Source organism: Gnatocerus cornutus, unplaced genomic scaffold (assembly GCF_029298725.1).
Source record: "Gnatocerus cornutus isolate USDA-ARS CGAHR unplaced genomic scaffold, icGnaCorn1.1 ctg00000023.1, whole genome shotgun sequence".
NCBI classification, from domain to species: domain Eukaryota; kingdom Metazoa; phylum Arthropoda; class Insecta; order Coleoptera; family Tenebrionidae; genus Gnatocerus; species Gnatocerus cornutus.
This window is the reverse complement of record NW_028275375.1, coordinates 3,199,605-3,218,369: the sequence shown is the minus strand read 5'-3', so window position 1 is coordinate 3,218,369 and position 18,765 is coordinate 3,199,605. Positions and strand designations below refer to the sequence as shown.

General features: G+C 34.9%; 2 protein-coding genes across 2 annotated transcripts in view; both read right to left on the bottom strand.

Annotated features, from left to right (window-relative positions):
* Nucleotides 1-11,511, bottom strand: part of LOC148166403 (uncharacterized) — a 28,444-nt gene extending 16,933 nt beyond the window's left edge. The window contains exon 1 of the mRNA XM_088048661.1: nt 11,159-11,511. Within this exon, the coding sequence (XP_087904787.1) occupies nt 11,159-11,369 (211 nt within the window). The 5' untranslated portion in view covers nt 11,370-11,511. The remainder of the gene's footprint in view (nt 1-11,158) is intronic.
* Nucleotides 11,512-11,608: 97 nt separating this feature from the next.
* On the bottom strand, nt 11,609-12,547 carry MCTS1 (malignant T-cell-amplified sequence 1 homolog). Its single transcript, XM_088048662.1, has 6 exons — nt 12,453-12,547; nt 12,256-12,408; nt 12,104-12,204; nt 11,920-12,053; nt 11,804-11,871; nt 11,609-11,756 (listed from the first exon to the last, which is right to left on the bottom strand). The coding sequence occupies exons 1-6, from the start codon at nt 12,461-12,463 to the stop codon at nt 11,675-11,677; spliced, it is 549 nt and encodes a 182-aa protein (XP_087904788.1). The 5' UTR covers nt 12,464-12,547; the 3' UTR covers nt 11,609-11,674.
* Between the last annotated feature and the right edge of the window lie 6,218 nt (nt 12,548-18,765).

Here is an 18,765-nt window from a genome sequence, read left to right as displayed (position 1 = left end):
TTTCAATGCTCAATATCTCCGAAACTATATCAAATCGAAACATATGGTTTTCGCCACTGTTATCTAGAATCCGATTTTAGATTTTTCCCGAATTCAAAAATTTAAATGCTCAAATTATAATCTAAATCTATTCCGGGGTATTTTTTCCGGAATTTTCAACGCACAATATCTCCGGAACTATATCAGATAGAAAAATTCGGTTTTCGCCATCGCTTTTCTAGTGCCTTTGTTGTCAAAAAACCGGTTTTACATTTCCCAAAATCAAAAATGTATTTGCTTAAATTAGAAAGTAAACCTATTTCGGCGTAGTTTTTCCGGAATTTTCAACGCTCCATCTCCGTAATTATGTCAGATAGAAAGATGCGATTTTCGTCACTGTTTTTCTCGTGCTTTTGTTGCCAAAAATCCGGTTTAACATTCCCCAAGCTCAAAAATTTGATTGCTGAAATTAGAATGTAAATCTATTCCGGTGTATTTTTTTCCAGAATTTTTAATGCTGAGAATCTCCGAAACTATGTCAGATAGAAAGATGCGGTTTTCGCCACTGTTTTTCTTGTGCTTTTGTTGCCAAGAATCCGGTTTTACGATGTTGAAATCGAAAATTCAATATCTCAAATCAAAATGTAAATCTATTTCGGTGGATTTTTTCCGGAATCATAAGTATTTCATAAAAAATTAAAAAGTGTGAAAATAATAAAAGCAGAATAAAAGAATTGAAAATGTCAGATAGAAACTCCTGTATCTCACTTCCTTATCATACTCATGAAATCAAACAAAGTTCCAAGACTCCAATCTCAAGTGCCAATATTATCACGTGCTTTAGTTATTTTATTTGCCATACTTAAGTACCTAATTACATTGTTAAATAAAAATGGGAATTAGAACGTCTTCGCTCCATATTTTGTTGTTGTTTGGAAGTCCTATCAGAGCCCATCTTCCCACTTCCAATTTACTATTAAAATAACGTCGAACGTGATAATTAGCAAACTGCTGCAAGATAGTTACAAGGTGCAATTTCTGTCGATTCTCACCCATGACATCAGAAATTCAATGCGTCATAAATATGCTATTATCTCCATCAACGTAATAACCGCCATTAGTTCCATTCAGAAACCAAGCAAAAACCAAAGTAGTAATTTATTTTCGTCAATGGAAGTAATTGCATGTTTAGAACCCACCTCTAATCAGTTTGCATGACCAAAAAGAATAAAAACTCGAAGAAGTAGTCTGCTTTGCAGTCACTTGGTCACGGTTAAAAATAGCTCGTTGCAGAAGTAAAAAAAGCAAAACCTGAGGAGGTAGGTTTTACGACTTGATTATACTCCACGCTATATAAAGACCCTTTTTCTCCGAATCGATTGGCGGAAATTCAAGGAAAGTGCATGTCGCCAAGTTATGCTTTCTCTGATGCACCTGAGCGACTCGCCATTGACCTCCTGTGACAGTGACTTATGGCACAGTTTAATTTAAATTGTCCTCGTCTGGATAAATTTATTGTGAGCTGATTCATAGAAGACGAAAAGCAACGACGTTAAGATAATTACAACAGGATTGACCCTGATGGAACAAACAATTTGCTAACATCATAAAAGAACGTGCGTTTCAATAACGTCAACAAATTAATCGCTTTTTAAGTGTTTAGCTGCGGATTCATTCAAAATGATAAATCAGGATGAAGAGAGTGTTGGCAACGCAGTTGGCCCCAATTCGCGGGGAAGTTCCACGAGCACTAACGCGCAGAAAGGGGAAAACAGGGCGAAGACATTTTTTACAAAAGCGGCTAAACTGTTACGGATTCGCCAATTTGATTATTTTTATTCTTTGGTATTCTACACTTCCCTTAAAATAGATTTTAATAGCGCTCTACGTTTGCGTACTCTATAAGATATTAGAAAATATTTTAGGATCTCAACATCTTCCGAATTTATGGTTTTTGGTATTTATAGGTTTGGCAAAAATCTGACTATTATCGAGATTTACACTTGCAAAACTACGAAGGTTGGGACTGATAATACAGCAGACAAACTATTAGATAAATCTGTTTAGCCAGTTTGAGGCCTTGATAAAAGTACGGAAGGTTTTATGAAGATTATTGTGGACAGAGATAAATGAGATAAATTATCTGATTATTGATTTGGTGATGGTGAGGCCAAAAATCAAATCAGGGCTTTGCTAGATACATAATGAGATTAAAAAAAAAGGAAAAGGCATAGGAAAAGATGTAGGGAACTAAGTTGATACCACTTCAGCAATAATATTGTGAAAATTCTCATTTATATTTCTTATAAAAATTTTAAACTTTGGCAATTTTAATGCTAAATCATTCAAATTTACGGAACTTACTAAACTTTTATCGTTTAATAAATCTACTTAATTACAAAATTGAAGAACAAAAGGAACATATTTTAGAAATTTTCACTTTCAGGATAAACCAAAAATTTCCATTTTTTTTAATAAAATTTGTATGATCCGGAATTTTAATTGAAATTACCAATTCGGAACTGTTTATTAATTGCATAAAATTGTAACATTTTTGTGCAAAAAAGACCTATTTTAGAAATTTTTATTTTGGAGTAACCCTAAAAATACCTTTTTTTTCTTATAAAAATTTGGCAGTTTTAATGCTACATCATTCATATTTATCGAGATTACTCATTTTCATCGTTTTGTAACTACGAAATTACAAAGTTTTTGAGCTAAAAGGACCAGTTTAAAAATAAATATTTTCAGAATAAACCACAAATTTCAATTTTTCTCAATAAAATTTGTATTAGCCAAAGTTTTAATGCTGCATCAATAAAATTTGGAGAAATCACCAATTCTGGATTGTTAATAACTGCATAAAATTGTAACATTTTTGTGCAAAAAAAAACCATGTTAGAAATTTTTATTTTAGGGTCAAACATAAAAATACTATTTTTTCTTATAAAAATTTCAAACTTTGGCAGTTTTAGTGCTACATCATTCATATTTACGGAGATTACTAATTATTCATCGTTTAATACCTCTACCAAATTACAAAATTCTAGAGCTAAAAGAACCGGTTTTAGAAATTTTTATTTTGAGGATATACTAAAAATTTCAATTTATTTTTATAAAATTTGTAAAATCTGCACTTTTAATGCTTCATCAATAAAATCTAAGGACATTACTTATTTCGAATCGTTTATTATCAACAAAAAATTGAAAAATTGTAGAACAAAAGCTACCAGTTTTAAAAATTTTCATTTTCAGGATAAATCAAAATTTTTTTTTGAATAAAATTTGTATTGTCCGGAGTTTTAATGCGGCAACAATAAAATTTGGAGAAATGTCTAATTTGGACTTATCAACTTTATCAACGATACAAAATTGTAATATTTTAGTGCGAAAAAGACCAATTTTAGAAATTTTTATTTTGGGGTCAGACCTAAATAATTTCTTTTTTTCTTATAAAAATTTAAAACTTTGGTAGTTTTAGTGCTACATCATTCATATTTATGAAGATTACTATTTTTTCATCGTTTAATAACTCTACCAAATTATAAAATTTTAGAGCTAAAGGGACCGGTTTTAGAAATTTTCATTTTCAGGATAAACCAAAAATTTCATGTTTTTATAAGATTTGTAAAATCTGCAGTTTTAATGCTGCATCCATAAAATCTAGGGAAATTACTAATTCCGAACTGTTTATTATCTCCCCAAAATTGTAAAATTCTAGAGCAAAAAGGACCGATTTTAGAAATTTTCATCTTCACGATAAACCAAAAATTCCCTTTTTATAAAATTTGTATTGTCCGGAGTTTTAATGCTGCATCAATAAAATTTGAATTTCTGGATGAGAAAAAAAAGAATTACCCCAAAATCTCCCTCTTCCTCGATTTTCTCCACTATAAAAGCTAATTTATATCGACTAGAAAGGACTTTATAAAAACGTCTTGCATAGCATGTAGGTACAGAAATCACGCAAGCAAAATCATTGAAAACTCCCGGAAGCAACTGTTGCACTCTTGGGAATCTATTGTTTGTAGCAATTGACATTATAAATTATCAGTAATTATTATCCGCACGTGAATTCAACCTCACTCCGTGACGTTAAAATAACAGTAAAACGTCAATGATTTTTCAAAAAAGCTGCAAAAATAAAATCATGTTGGCAGCTCTGTCGTCACCTCACTAACCGATTGAGGTTAAACACTAATTTATATGCAAATACGTCATTATCTTGACAGTTCTGCAATGTCAATCGTACCAACATGTGAAAAACGCAGCGCTCATTTAAATTTCCCGACCTTTGGTTCGAAGCCTCGTGCACCGACAGTCGCTGCTTCAAAAATAGTCTGACAAACGACTTCCTTTTCCTCTAAAACAATGCTCGCCTTCGAGAAAGTGCAAAAAATAGAAAGTCACAGGAAGCGCATAATCCGGAAAATCGAAATGAATCAAACTTTCTTCTGCATGCTCCTGCGAATTTTTACCTTGACAATGCGGGCATCGCGCGGAAATGGACAAAACGACGAAATTCACGGCCACGCCACGTGTCGCTGTGGAATAAACAAACAGACTTTCTACACTATTAAATGAAATAAAAAGCGGCAATGACATCACCGCTGAATAAATTCTGATAAAGTCGGGCAAAACAAGCACAGCTTGGAGCGATGAAAGGCGACTTGAAGTCTAGCGCGGACGCTTGTTATTACGAAACAATATTGCGGTTTCGCATCACAGCTGACATTTAACGAATTGTGCAATAATTTCGTGGTTATTTCTATAAGATCAGAGCAAAGTTTATCAAGGGGTTCAACGATTGGACGACGCCCAAATGGCTGAGGAAAAATATCAGACGTGTGGCCGCAAATTCATTAATATTTATACGCGATTATTGTCCGTCCCTCACTGAAGGCTGCTTTGTTACCACCGGACTGAAATCAACAATATCTGAAGAGTGATACATCCGGGCGCTGATAAAATTAATTTCCAAACCTTGGAATCAATTCTTTATGGAGTACAATGGCGAAATTCATAAAGCTAGCCAAAACAGAAACCTATGCCAACCTAAGAATACCCTCAATACATTCCCATTCAATCAAATGAAAACTAACATATGCGCGCTGGATTTTCCACGAATTGCATTTGCAATTTTCCGGCAGGAATCACGTGGTTGTGAGATTGCGTCTCGGTTATTGGCAAAATGAGAGAGCGATTAATTTCTAGTTGTACATCACGCTATAATTTTCATGTCATGAGATTGGAATATACAGGGTCGGGGCGATGATAAGTATAGATTCGGGCTAATTATGTCAACTGGTTCGAGGTAAAAAGGCGGAGAATTCGAAGAGCGATTTTTGAGGACACGGTAAGATGGTCAGTTACGGAATTTCTGGGCGAAATTAGCCAAGAAAGCGCGTTTTGGCTCCGCAGAAAAGGACTCATTTAGAGTGGGACCTTGAAATTCTGAATTACTAGAGATGAGTTGACTGATTTTCTGATCTTCCAAGGTCTACATTCTGAACTTGAAAGTGTAGGTCTTGAAATGAATGTTCTTACACGTTCAGAAAAGATTTTGTATTCTAAATTTATGAAGGTGTAAATCCCAGAACCAAATTTCTCAGAAACAAATTTTCAAAAAAATATTAATCAAATTTGTAACGCTGGCAGTTATCCAGTTTTGATGCAACATGAGTGAAATTTTGGGAGATTACCAATTCTGCATCGTTTAATAATCATTCAAAAGTGTAAAATTGTAAAGCAAAAGGAACCAATTACAAAAAAAAATAAGGTCAAACCAAAAATTTTAAAAAAATTGTATCCTTGGCAATTTCAATGCTAGAACATTCATAATTAGAGAAATTACTAATTTTTAAAACTAAGTTTTTTTTGCATTGTCCGGAGTTTTGATGCTGCATCAATGAAATTTAGAGAAATTGCCAATTCGGAATTGTTTATTAACTGCACAAAATTGTAACAATTTTGTCCAAAAAAAATCCATTTTAAGAATTTTTATTTTGGAATCAAATCTAAAAATACGATTTTTTTCTTACAAAAATTTGAAAATTTGTCAGTTTTAATGCTACATCATTTATATTTACGCAAATTATTAATTTTTCATCGTTTAATAACTTTATCAAATCATAAAATTCTAGAGACAAAGGAGCTGATTTAAGAAATTTTTATTTTCAAGATAAATCAAAAATTTCATTTTTTTTATAAAATTTGTAAAATCTGCAGTTTTAATGTTGAATTAATAAAACCTGGGGAAATTACTATTTTCAAATCGTTTATTATCTACTCAAAATTGTAAAATTTTAGACCAAAAGAGAGCGATTTTCCAAATTTTCATTTTCAGGATAAAAAAAAAGTTCTTTTCGAATAAAAGTAGTATTGTCCACAATTTTAATGCTGCATCAGTAAAATTTGGGGAAATTACTAAATCGGAATTGTTTATTAGCTTGGAAAAGTGTAACATTTTTGTGCAAAAACAGCCCATTTTAGGAATGTTTATTTTGGAGTCGAACCTAAAAATACCGTTTGTTTAAGAAAATCCGAAACTTCGGAAGTTTTAATGGTACATCATTCATATTTATGGAGTTTATTGACTTTTTATCGTTTAAGAACTCTACCAAATTACAAAATTCGAGACCAAAAAAATCGGTTTTATTTTCAGAATAAACCAAAAATTTTTTTTTAATAAGTTTCAATGCTGCATCAATAAAATTTAGGCAAATTATTAATTCAAAATCGTTTATTATCTGCACAAAATTGTAAAATTGTAGAACAAAAGAAACCGATTTTAGAAATTTGCATTTTCAGGATGTACAAAAAATTTCAATTTTTTTTATTTAAATTTATATTATCTGGAGTTTTAATGCTGAATCAATAAAACTTTAGGAAATTACCTATTCAAAATTGTTTATTAACTGCAAATGTTACATTTTTGTGCAAAAGGAACTGATTTTAGGAGTTTTTATTTTGGAGTCAAACCTTAAAATACCATTTTTTTTTCTTATTAAAATATGAAATTTTAGCAATTTTAATGGAAGATCATTCATATTTATGGAGATTACTAATTTTTCCTTCTTTAATAACTCTATAAAATTACAAAATTCTGGAGCAAAAAAGACCGGTTTTTAGAAATTTTCAAACTCAGAATGAACTGAAAAATTTATATTATTTTTAAATTAAATTTGCAACATTCGCAGTTTTCATGTTTCATTAATCAAATTTGAGGAAGTGACTAATTCTAGATAGTTAATAAACTGCAGATAATTAAAAAAAAAACGAAGAGGAGCAATTTTTTATATTCTTATTTTGAAGACAAACCAAAAAATTCCCATTTTTGAATACAATTTTTATTTTTGGCAGTTTTCATCCTAAATTATTAAATTTTGAGGAATAACTAATTTAAATTCGTTTATTTATTGTACAACATGGCAAAATTTGAGAACAAAAAGCACCGAGTTTAGAAAATTTCAGTTTTAACTTGTACCAAAAAGTTAGACCCTTAGATGCTAAAGCTCCAAATTATTCTCATATTCTAAATTCCAATTATCTAAACTTCTAATACAAAATTACCAAACATCGAGGATTATCCTGTCGCATTGTTATAAAAGGATTTTCCAGCACTTTCGTTATCATTTTCTCGAAAGAGATTAAGTCTGGCAGTACCACAAATAACAACACGTTTGTTATCTGCGGCGTAGGTAAATGAAAAAGCAAATTTTAAAAGTATGCTGACACAGTTTTACATATTGTGATGACTCAAAATTGGCGAACGAGTGTTTATGCAAATACCCAGATAAGTCTGACAATGATAAGTTTGTATTCAATGCCACTTTAAAAAAATGCGATTAAAATAAAAAAAGCGCCTGGAATGTATCAAACTGCCATAAAATCCGGTATTTTGAAAGCAATCGCGAGCACAATTATAAAAACTCTGAAATGCAGCCAATAAACAATTTGAAATGTTATTGTCGACCCGAATAGCAACATAACCAATTAAGCAACTCAGCAGGTGCATTTAAAACCGCACAATTCCCAGTAAACCAGAAATTTCATTTCTTCCTCAATTAAAAATCTCGAAAGTCACAGATCGAATTGGCACCGAATCAAAAGTAAATTTGTTCAACACGCTTTAAAAATAATTGAGCTCGTCATTCCAAGAACAATATTTGCATACACTGTCAACATGTCTTCGTTATCTGATCAAAATACGATTAAAAAATCACGGCCGATGAACCACGATTCCATAATAGTGCGGTACAAAGGGGTGTCTTTTTCGGGAGCGGGGTTATCGCACTCGTAATAACAAAACCCACCGATGATGGTGTGAGGGTAGGTCACCCCTAAATCGATAATTCGACACGTGGCGTCGAAACAAAACAACGAAAATCATACCATCCTTGTCCTAGTTTAATTTCCGAGAAAATTTCAGTTCGTTCAACTTGGAAAAACTAAGTTATTATTGACGAAGCGACACACTGTCTAGGAAAATACGACGACTATTACTAGATTCGTGGAAATGGAATTCATGCGTCGAGTTGTGTCCTGAATTTTTTTCCGCGAAACAATTTGGGTTACATGTGCTGTAATTAGGCAGAGAGCAGCAAATGTGCGTTCGCTGATTAATGGCCACAATCAACGCACGTTGCGTCACAAAATTGCGAGTTTTGGTGGATAAAGTACAATTTAATTAGATTCGTTTCGAGTCAACAAGAGCACAAATTTATTAGCACAAAGAGACGCTCGCCGTGCGTAATCAAAAATTTGCTTTTCGTCTTGTGTTGTTTACACGTTTTGAGTTGTATACAGTGTAGAAAAAGTTAATTTTATCTCCAGTTTTCTGTTGATTTTCAGATTCATTACGTTCGGAAAGAGATGATTTTATTTAAATTGGAGCAGACTAAATAATGGAAGGAAAATAATGAATTATGATCGCAAATACTAATCTCAAAATTAATTCAAACAATAAGAAGAACTACGGCAAAAAACTCGGAATTATTCAACATTTTCATACTTTTCTTCAGTTTATAGACAAACCAAAAAGTTCACAGAACTAAAAAAAATCTTTTCAAGCGCTTGGTATATAAACTTGACATTGTAATTGTCATTAAAACATAAAAGTATGTAATTTTGACAGGCATTGACACTGTAAATAAACGATCATTTTGTATTCCCATTTATCGACTCTAAGTTACTAATTAGGAATTGTTTATTAATATCACAAAATTGTAACATTTTTGTGCCAATGAGACATATTTTAAAAACAAGTTCCAAAAATACGTATTAAAAAGAGATTAAAAAAACTAAAAACTCAGAATTTGAAAAAGACATGAAGAAAAATTTGCTTAATCTGCAGAATCCGTTCAGGTCTTTAGGATTAAAAGAATCTGAAAAATTTAGAGATCTAAAGAATCTCGAGCATCTGCAGAAACAAAGCGCGATAAAGGAAGATGAAAGTGAAAGTGAATCCAAAAGAATAATGAAAATGTAAGAAAGCTCAGAATTTCGAATCGAGAAAGTGGCGACAAGAAAAAAAGTTTTATACTCTGAAAATTGAAAACAGAATTGGAGGAATTTATGAATAAAAAATCGGCAGCGAACCGATTCAGATTTGTTTATTAACCGCACAAAATTGTTTGTTGAGTTTTTAGTGCAAAATGGGCTCATTTTAGAAATTGTTATTTTGGGGTAAAACCTAAAAAGATTTTTTTCGTATCAAAATTTGAAATAACTGTCAGTTTTAGTGCTACATCATTCATATTCACAGAGAGTACTAATTTTTAATCGTTTAATTACTCTATTAAATTATAAAATTCTAGAGCTAAAGGAACACATTTAGAAATTTTTATTTTCACGATGAACCAAAAATTTTAATTAATTTTATTAAATTTTTAAAATCTGCAGTTTTAATGTTGCATCAATAAAATTTGGAAAAACTACTCATTATGAATGGTTTATTATCTGCACTAAATTGTAAAATTCTACATTCTACAAAATGGGACCGATTTTAAAAACTTTTATTGCAGGGTAAATTAAAAACTTTTTTTTTTAATGAAATTCGTATTGTGTCCAGTTTTAATGCGCCAACAATAAAATTTGGAGAAATTACTAATAAGGAATTGTTTATTAATGACACAAAATTGTAACAATTTTGTGCAAAAGGGACCGATTTTAGAAATTTTTATTTTTGGAGCAAACCTAACGTTTAACGTATTTAACGTTAAATTTTGATTTAGCTAAGATTGTAGAAAAAATCTTGTTTGTTACTCGTGCGAAATTGGTTCGCGGACAAACACGTCTAGTGGGTAAAACAAGTTGCAAAAATAAGTATTAAAAAGAGGTTAAAAAAAATAGAAAGTCAGAATCTGAAGAAGACTTGAAGAAAAATTTGCTAAATCTAAAGAATCCGCTCAGGTCTTTCGGATTGGAAGAATATGAAAAATCGAAAGATCTAAAGAATCTCGATAATTTGAAGAAGCGGGATAAAGGAAGACGAAAGTGAAAGTGAAGCCGAAAGAACAATGAAAATGTATGAAAGCTCAAAATTTCGAACCGAGAAAGTGGACGAAAACGGCGAGTTTTGAACTCTGAAAATTGAAAACAGAACTGAATTTATGAATAAAAAATCCGCTGCAAACGCGTTCCACCAATTAATCCCGAACAATATCAACTCTTCAAAAATAGCAATTCGGAATTCTGGCTTTCGAATGGAAAACACTCCACTTTGAAAGGATATGACGTCCGTGAATTATCTCCCGGCACTGCCAAATCCGCGCTAAAAACTGAACATTTTTGGTATTTATAGGTCGCCGCAATGGTGGCAATCATGACTTGAATGTTACAATAAATAAACAAATCGAGTACAGTTTGCTTTGAAAGAAAATTATGTAAATTGCGGCCGGTGTTAATAATTGTGGAGACTTCTGAATCATTTGAGTAAACAAAGCGAGTGGGACTTTGAAATTCACTAATTTCACCTCGGTATCGATCGAATTGGGGAAATAGCAGTGAGAAATTGCAGTCGATAATTTCGGTGCATGAATTTTTTGTTCCCAGGAGCGCATCACGTGTCCGCAATAAAAATGAGCTTTCAAGGGCGATTTTTCCCACTATTAATAGTTGAACCGCGATATTTGGCAGTGACCACCGCGGATTGATTTGTTTACACCACAAAAGCTACCTTTTCGTCTCCCGAAGGGTCCCAGGAAGGCGTTGTTTTTCCCAATGACGTTATCATCGATGTATTTAATAACTTTGGCGGTTTCTTCATTTTTCTTCGGGATATTGGCCGATCCCGGCCTTTGTCTAGGAGATCGAAGAGAGTAATCTTCAGGAAACGTAAAGATTTTTCTGTTTCCGTACGACTTTCGGATTGTTGTAGTCGATGTCATTTTCTGTTCATCATATGGCACCACATACACTGCGCCCGGCTTATTATGTCACTTTTACACACGATCAACACTGCTACTAACACACAAACGTTCTGTTCAGAGCAGGACTTAACAGAAGCAGCAGGAATTGCGAGTTGGACAAGCAGGAGGGCGATCGATCGCGCCGGAGAGAGCCGAGCGCAGGAATTTATTCCTGCGGGGCGCCTAAACGATAGGCAACAAACCGCGCAAACAAACAGTTTTAGAAAAGAGTTTATTCCCTTCATTATGCAATAAATACAAAAGTTGGCCAACAATCCGTCGGTTTATTTAACAGGTTTCATCTGCCAGAGGCCGTCATTGAGATAGTGGCAATTTTCGACGCCTATTCCTTTATTGATTTTCGCTCTGAAACAACCACTTTAGCTGAAGATCACCACAATAACGCAACTTACATGTCTTCAGTAGATAAAGTGGTTTTACCTATTGCTAGAGCGTGTTGTTTCCCTTCTGCCATAATCGCCTATAAAACAAGTTATTCTGGTGCTCAGTCTCTTTGAATTAAATTTACCACAACAGTGTCCTTAGGGACTTCCGTCATTTTCGCCCCCGGAGATGTCAGTCCAGGACACATAATATTAGCCCCACTTAGTACAAACCTAATAGCACCTTTATCTACTTGTTGCATTGGTAAAAAGAAAGGATCTGAATCATAATTTGGTTAAAACAATTTCATGGAAATTTCCGAACGTTACATTTGTGAAATAATCTCAACGTTGGCATCCATTGCCCCTCTCTATGCCTAAAAAACAGCAATTCTCCCCCAGAGTTGACTATAATTTCTATGTGGTCATGACTAGAAAAAGTGAGGTTAAGTAATAAATAATAAAGGGGGCTAAAACTGTACCATTTGACAATACGTAAGGCGTCTTTTTTTGGTAAAATGTTATCGATAACGCCTTCTAAATGGGGGTATGAATCAACCAACTTTGTGCGGATTCCTTTCTGAACTGACGATTTCAATTGCAAAACGCCTGAAATGCTTTCCTTTTCGTCGAATCTAAAAAATGGAGTGGAAATGGTGTAATAATTAAGAAAACTCACTTTTTAAACATCTTTCAACGGGATTTCTAAAATGTTAGGTTAGGTCACCAAGACGGGAGATCGGCAGCTGCCAACAAAACCGGCGAAAATTACTAGAAAGTGACAACCGACAACCAGACGGGCTTAAAGTTCCTGTCACGTTAAAAATTAAATTGGGTAGGCAACCAATAATACACAAAGAATTTAATTCAAATTTTCTTTTTTGTTCTTAGATTTTGGCTTCTTTTTACTTCCAATAAATGCAACAAATCAAACAAATCAATCAAATCAAAGGGAACTTACTATTTTATTATCTTCTCGCTGGACCAACATCTTCATTTTTCTGTGACAAAACTGGTTTCTATAATCTTAGACAACGGTGTCTTGGAATCTGTCCTAGCAACTCTCCCGTACATTGCCATCTATGTTTCCAGTCTTTTCTCCAACCGCGAAATAATCTTCAAAATCCTTTATAGAATAAGCAGGTTTCTTTCTAAATTAGCCGAAAAACCCTCCTCCTTTTTCCGGGCTTGGGACCGGCAACAGCGTCCTTAGTGATACGTAACGTACCCCAGGGGGCTTGTATCATAAAACATTCTGAGGTAAATTACCAAGGTATTTTTAGTTCAATCACAAATATCAACAATTGTAAATTACCACAGTAAGTTTTATGAAACAGGCCTCAGGATGCTGCAGGCGGAGTTACACCTAAAAAAAAAGTGTTAAAAAGGGATAAAATGGTATGCTTACCTGGGTATAATCGTCTTTTATCTAATAATGTCTTTTTCAAGAAATGAAAACGACGTTAATTGTACGAGTCGCTTAAATGTAACAGTCTACATTTGCATTCAATTCTAATTTTCAGAGCAATTGAAAAAGCTTTGTTAGCGCTTTTACTTTTAAATGATGGAAAATAAAATTAATAATAATATAATAATAAGTATAAATAATAATACTATATATACACCTTCGTAACTTATAAGCTCTTACTTTATTTATTAGTAATAATTATTAATAATAAATAAAATAAAAGCTTATAAATTACGAAGGTGTTTTCAATGCCGGGTTTTACATTTAGGCGACTGATAATCTCTTACCTGCATGTTAACACACACTGACACCATAGCACTAACACTACCACTGCGCAAAAAAACGGGAACACTTACACTCCGCGAAAATCCGCAAACGCAAAATCCCAACACCAAAAAGGAAAAATCCTACCTTGTGAGATCCAACGTCGCCATCGTCTTCGTACACGGACCTACTGCAATAGAAATTTTTTATTAGAAAATTGTACCACATTTTCAAAACGACGGTTAACTTACCCTTTAATCCTGATCCCTAAGCGGTATCGGCAGGCTCCTACCATTGCATCCCCTCAAGAAAATGAGAACCAGGAACCACTCACTCACTTTGTTTCAAAAACGATTTTACTTTTACTTTTAAGACACTAAATTATCTCGCGCATTAAAAATTACTTCGGCACTGTGTTACGAAACTCGAGTTTAACTTTGACACTCGCGGAAGACGCGGTTTCGACGGTTCTTGCGATCGCGGAAGTTCCGAATTTACGAAGAGTTATAAAAAGAGTTGTATTCATTTAGCTAAACATAATTTTCTCTTACCTGCATGTTAACACACTAATACAGTGTCACTACTACTACCACTTGTCAAACAACGAATGCACTTGCACTCCGCGAACAACTCGTAAAGAAAAAACATCGCATCGCGAGGTTCAAAGTCGTTCAAATCCCGTCACCCAGAAGGAAAAAATTCTACCTTGTTGGATCCAACGTTGCCATCGTCTTCGTACATGGACCTACCTTTAATCCTGATTCATAAGCAAAGTATCGTCGCGCTCCTGCCACTGCATCCCCCTCTAGGAACCGGGAACCAGGAACCACTCACTCACTTCGTTTCAAAAACGATTTTAATTTTACTTTTAAGACACTAAATTATCTCGCGCACTAAAAATTACTTCGGCACTGTGTTACGAAACTCGAGTTTAACTTTGACACTCGCGGAAGACGCGGTTTCGACGGATCTTGCTAGGAGGTGATGCGACGCGATCGCGGAAGTTCCGAATTTACGAAGAGTTTATTATATTCATTTAGCTAAATTTAGCTCCGCGAAAAAATGCAAACGTAACTCTGAAGGAGAAACATCGCATCGCGAGGTCCATCGTCGTTCAAATCCCGTCACCCAGGAGGAAAAAAATCGTACCTTGTTGGGTCCAACGTTGCCATCATCTTTGTACACGGACTTACTGCAAGAAAAATTTTATTAGAAATTATAACCGACATTTTAAAGTTAGCAGTTAACTTACCCTTTAATCCTGATCCCGAAGCTGCATCGACAGATGTCGTTGAAGTTAGCTTGGGATTGGCTTTTTGGTTGCGCCGTAACATAGGCAACACAACGAGCACTCGGCTTTTTTTACAGTAGACCAGACAAATTCTGGAATTTCGTGGGTATTTTCATGATTTCGCTACTTTTCTTTCAAATTTATGGCAATTTGACTTTGGAATAATAACCTCCCATTGTAACAATCAATACTTTGGTGTAAAATATACAGAAAAGGGATAATCAAAGGGGGTTGTGCTGCCGCCTTTTTCATCACCGTTATCGTAAAAATCCAGCATCTACCCCGGTCGCAGTGATCCCAAAAAATAGAGAAAAATTCACTGATAAATCCCCCATATCAAGTTTGTCTCCACCAGCCGTCAGAGGGTTGTAATCTCGCCCCATTTATATTCACCCTCTAAAAATGTGAAAAGTCGAAAATGTACCCCAACGGCATTAGACCCAAAAAATAGAGAAAAATTCACTGATAAATCCCCCATATCAAGTTTGTCTCCACCAGCCGTCAGAGGGTTGTAATCTCGCCCCATTTTAATTCACCCTCTAAAAATGTGAAAAGTCGAAAATGTACCCCAATGGCATTAGACCCAAAAAATAGAGAAAAATTCACTGATAAATCTCCCATATCAAGTTTGTCTCCACCAGCCGTCAGAGGGTTGTAATCTCGCCCCGTTTAAATTCACCCTGTAAAAATGTAAAAAATCGAAAATGTACCCCAACGGCATTAGACCCAAAAAATAGAGAAAAATTCACTGATAAATCTCCCATATCAAGTTTGTCTCCACCAGCCGTCAGAGGGTTGTAATCTCGCCCCATTTTAATTCACCCTCTAAAAATGTGAAAAGTCGAAAATGTACCCCAATGGCATTAGACCCAAAAAATAGAGAAAAATTCACTGATAAATCTCCCATATCAAGTTTGTCTCCACCAGCCGTCAGAGGGTTGTAATCTCGCCCCGTTTAAATTCACCCTGTAAAAATGTAAAAAATCGAAAATGTACCCCAACGGCATTAGACCCAAAAAATAGAGAAAAATTCACTGATAAATCTCCCATATCAAGTTTGTCTCCACCAGCCGTCAGAGGGTTGTAATCTCGCCCCATTTTAATTCACCCTCTAAAAATGTGAAAAGTCGAAAATGTACCCCAATAGCATTAGACCCAAAAAATAGAGAAAAATTCACTGATAAATCTCCCATATCAAGTTTGTCTCCACCAGCCGTCAGAGGGTTGTAATCTCGCCCCGTTTAAATTCACCCTGTAAAAATGTAAAAAATCGAAAATGTACCCCAACGGCATTAGACCCAAAAAATAGAGAAAAATTCACTGATAAATCTCCCATATCAAGTTTGTCTCCACCAGCCGTCAGAGGGTTGTAATCTCGCCCCATTTTAATTCACCCTCTAAAAATGTGAAAAGTCGAAAATGTACCCCAATAGCATTAGACCCAAAAAATAGAGAAAAATTCACTGATAAATCTCCCATATCAAGTTTGTCTCCACCAGCCGTCAGAGGGTTGTAATCTCGCCCCATTTATATTCACCCTCTAAAAATGTGAAAAGTCGAAAATGTACCCCAACGGCATTAGACCCAAAAAATAGAGAAAAATTCACTGATAAATCTCCCATATCAAGTTTGTCCCCACCAGCCGTCTGAGGGTTGTAATCTCGCCCCATTTATATTCACCCTCTAAAAATGTGAAAAGTCGAAAATGTACCCCAACGGCATTAGACCCAAAAAATAGAGAAAAATTCACTGATAAATCTCCCATATCAAGTTTGTCTCCACCAGCCGTCAGAGGGTTGTAATCTCGCCCCATTTATATTCACCCTCTAAAAATGTGAAAAGTCGAAAATGTACCCCAACGGCATTAGACCCAAAAAATAGAGAAAAATTCACTGATAAATCTCCCATATCAAGTTTGTCCCCACCAGCCGTCTGAGGGTTGTAATCTCGCCCCATTTATATTCACCCTCTAAAAATGTCAAAAGTCGAAAATGTACCCCAATGGCATTAGACCCAAAAAATAGAGAAAAATTCACTGATAAATCCCCCATATCAAGTTTGTCTCCACCAGCCGTCAGAGGGTTGTAATCTCGCCCCATTTATATTCACCCTCTAAAAATGTGAAAAGTCGAAAATGTACCCCAATGGCATTAGACTCAAAAAATAGAGAAAAATTCACTGATAAATCTCCCATATCAAGTTTGTCCCCACCAGCCGTCAGAGGGTTGTAATCTCGCCCCATTTATATTCACCCTCTAAAAATGTGAAAAGTCGAAAATGTACCCCAATGGCATTAGACCCAAAAAATAGAGAAAAATTCACTGATAAATCTCCCATATCAAGTTTGTCTTCACCAGCCGTCAGAGGGTTGTAATCTCGCCCCATTTATATTCACCCTCTAAAAATGTGAAAAGTCGAAAATGTACCCCAACGGCATTAGACCCAAAAAATAGAGAAAAATTCACTGATAAATCTCCCATATCAAGTTTGTCCCCACCAGCCGTCAGAGGGTTGTAATCTCGCCCCATTTATATTCACCCTCTAAAAATGTGAAAAGTCGAAAATGTACCCCAATGGCATTAGACCCAAAAAATAGAGAAAAATTCACTGATAAATCTCCCATATCAAGTTTGTCCCCACCAGCCGTCTGAGGGTTGTAATCTCGCCCCATTTATATTCACCCTCTAAAAATGTCAAAAGTCGAAAATGTACCCCAATGGCATTAGACCCAAAAAATAGAGAAAAATTCACTGATAAATCCCCCATATCAAGTTTGTCTCCACCAGCCGTCAGAGGGTTGTAATCTCGCCCCATTTATATTCACCCTCTAAAAATGTGAAAAGTCGAAAATGTACCCCAATGGCATTAGACTCAAAAAATAGAGAAAAATTCACTGATAAATCTCCCATATCAAGTTTGTCCCCACCAGCCGTCAGAGGGTTGTAATCTCGCCCCATTTATATTCACCCTCTAAAAATGTGAAAAGTCGAAAATGTACCCCAATGGCATTAGACCCAAAAAATAGAGAAAAATTCACTGATAAATCTCCCATATCAAGTTTGTCCCCACCAGCCGTCAGAGGGTTGTAATCTCGCCCCATTTATATTCACCCTCTAAAAATGTGAAAAGTCGAAAATGTACCCCAATGGCATTAGACCCAAAAAATAGAGAAAAATTCACTGATAAATCTCCCATATCAAGTTTGTCTCCACCAGCCGTCAGAGGGTTGTAATCTCGCCCCATTTATATTCACCCTCTAAAAATGTGAAAAGTCGAAAATGTACCCCAACGGCATTAGACCCAAAAAATAGAGAAAAATTCACTGATAAATCTCCCATATCAAGATTGTCTCCACCAGCCGTCAGAGGGTTGTAATCTCGCCCCATTTATATTCACCCTCTAAAAATGTGAAAAGTCGAAAATGTACCCCAACGGCATTAGACCCAAAAAATAGAGAAAAATTCACTGATAAATCTCCCATATCAAGTTTGTCTCCACCAGCCGTCAGAGGGTTGTAATCTCGCCCCATTTATATTCACCCTCTAAAAATGTGAAAAGTCGAAAATGTACCCCAACGGCATTAGACCCAAAAAATAGAGAAAAATTCACTGATAAATCTCCCATATCAAGTTTGTCTCCACCAGCCGTCAGAGGGTTGTAATCTCGCCCCATTTATATTCACCCTCTAAAAATGTGAAAAGTCGAAAATGTACCCCAACGGCATTAGACCCAAAAAATAGAGAAAAATTCACTGATAAATCTCCCATATCAAGTTTGTCTCCACCAGCCGTCAGAGGGTTGTAATCTGGCCCCATTTATATTCACCCTCTAAAAATGTGAAAAGTCGAAAATGTACCCCAACGGCATTAGACCCAAAAAATAGAGAAAAATTCACTGATAAATCTCCCATATCAAGTTTGTCCCCACCAGCCGTCTGAGGGTTGTAATCTCGCCCCATTTATATTCACC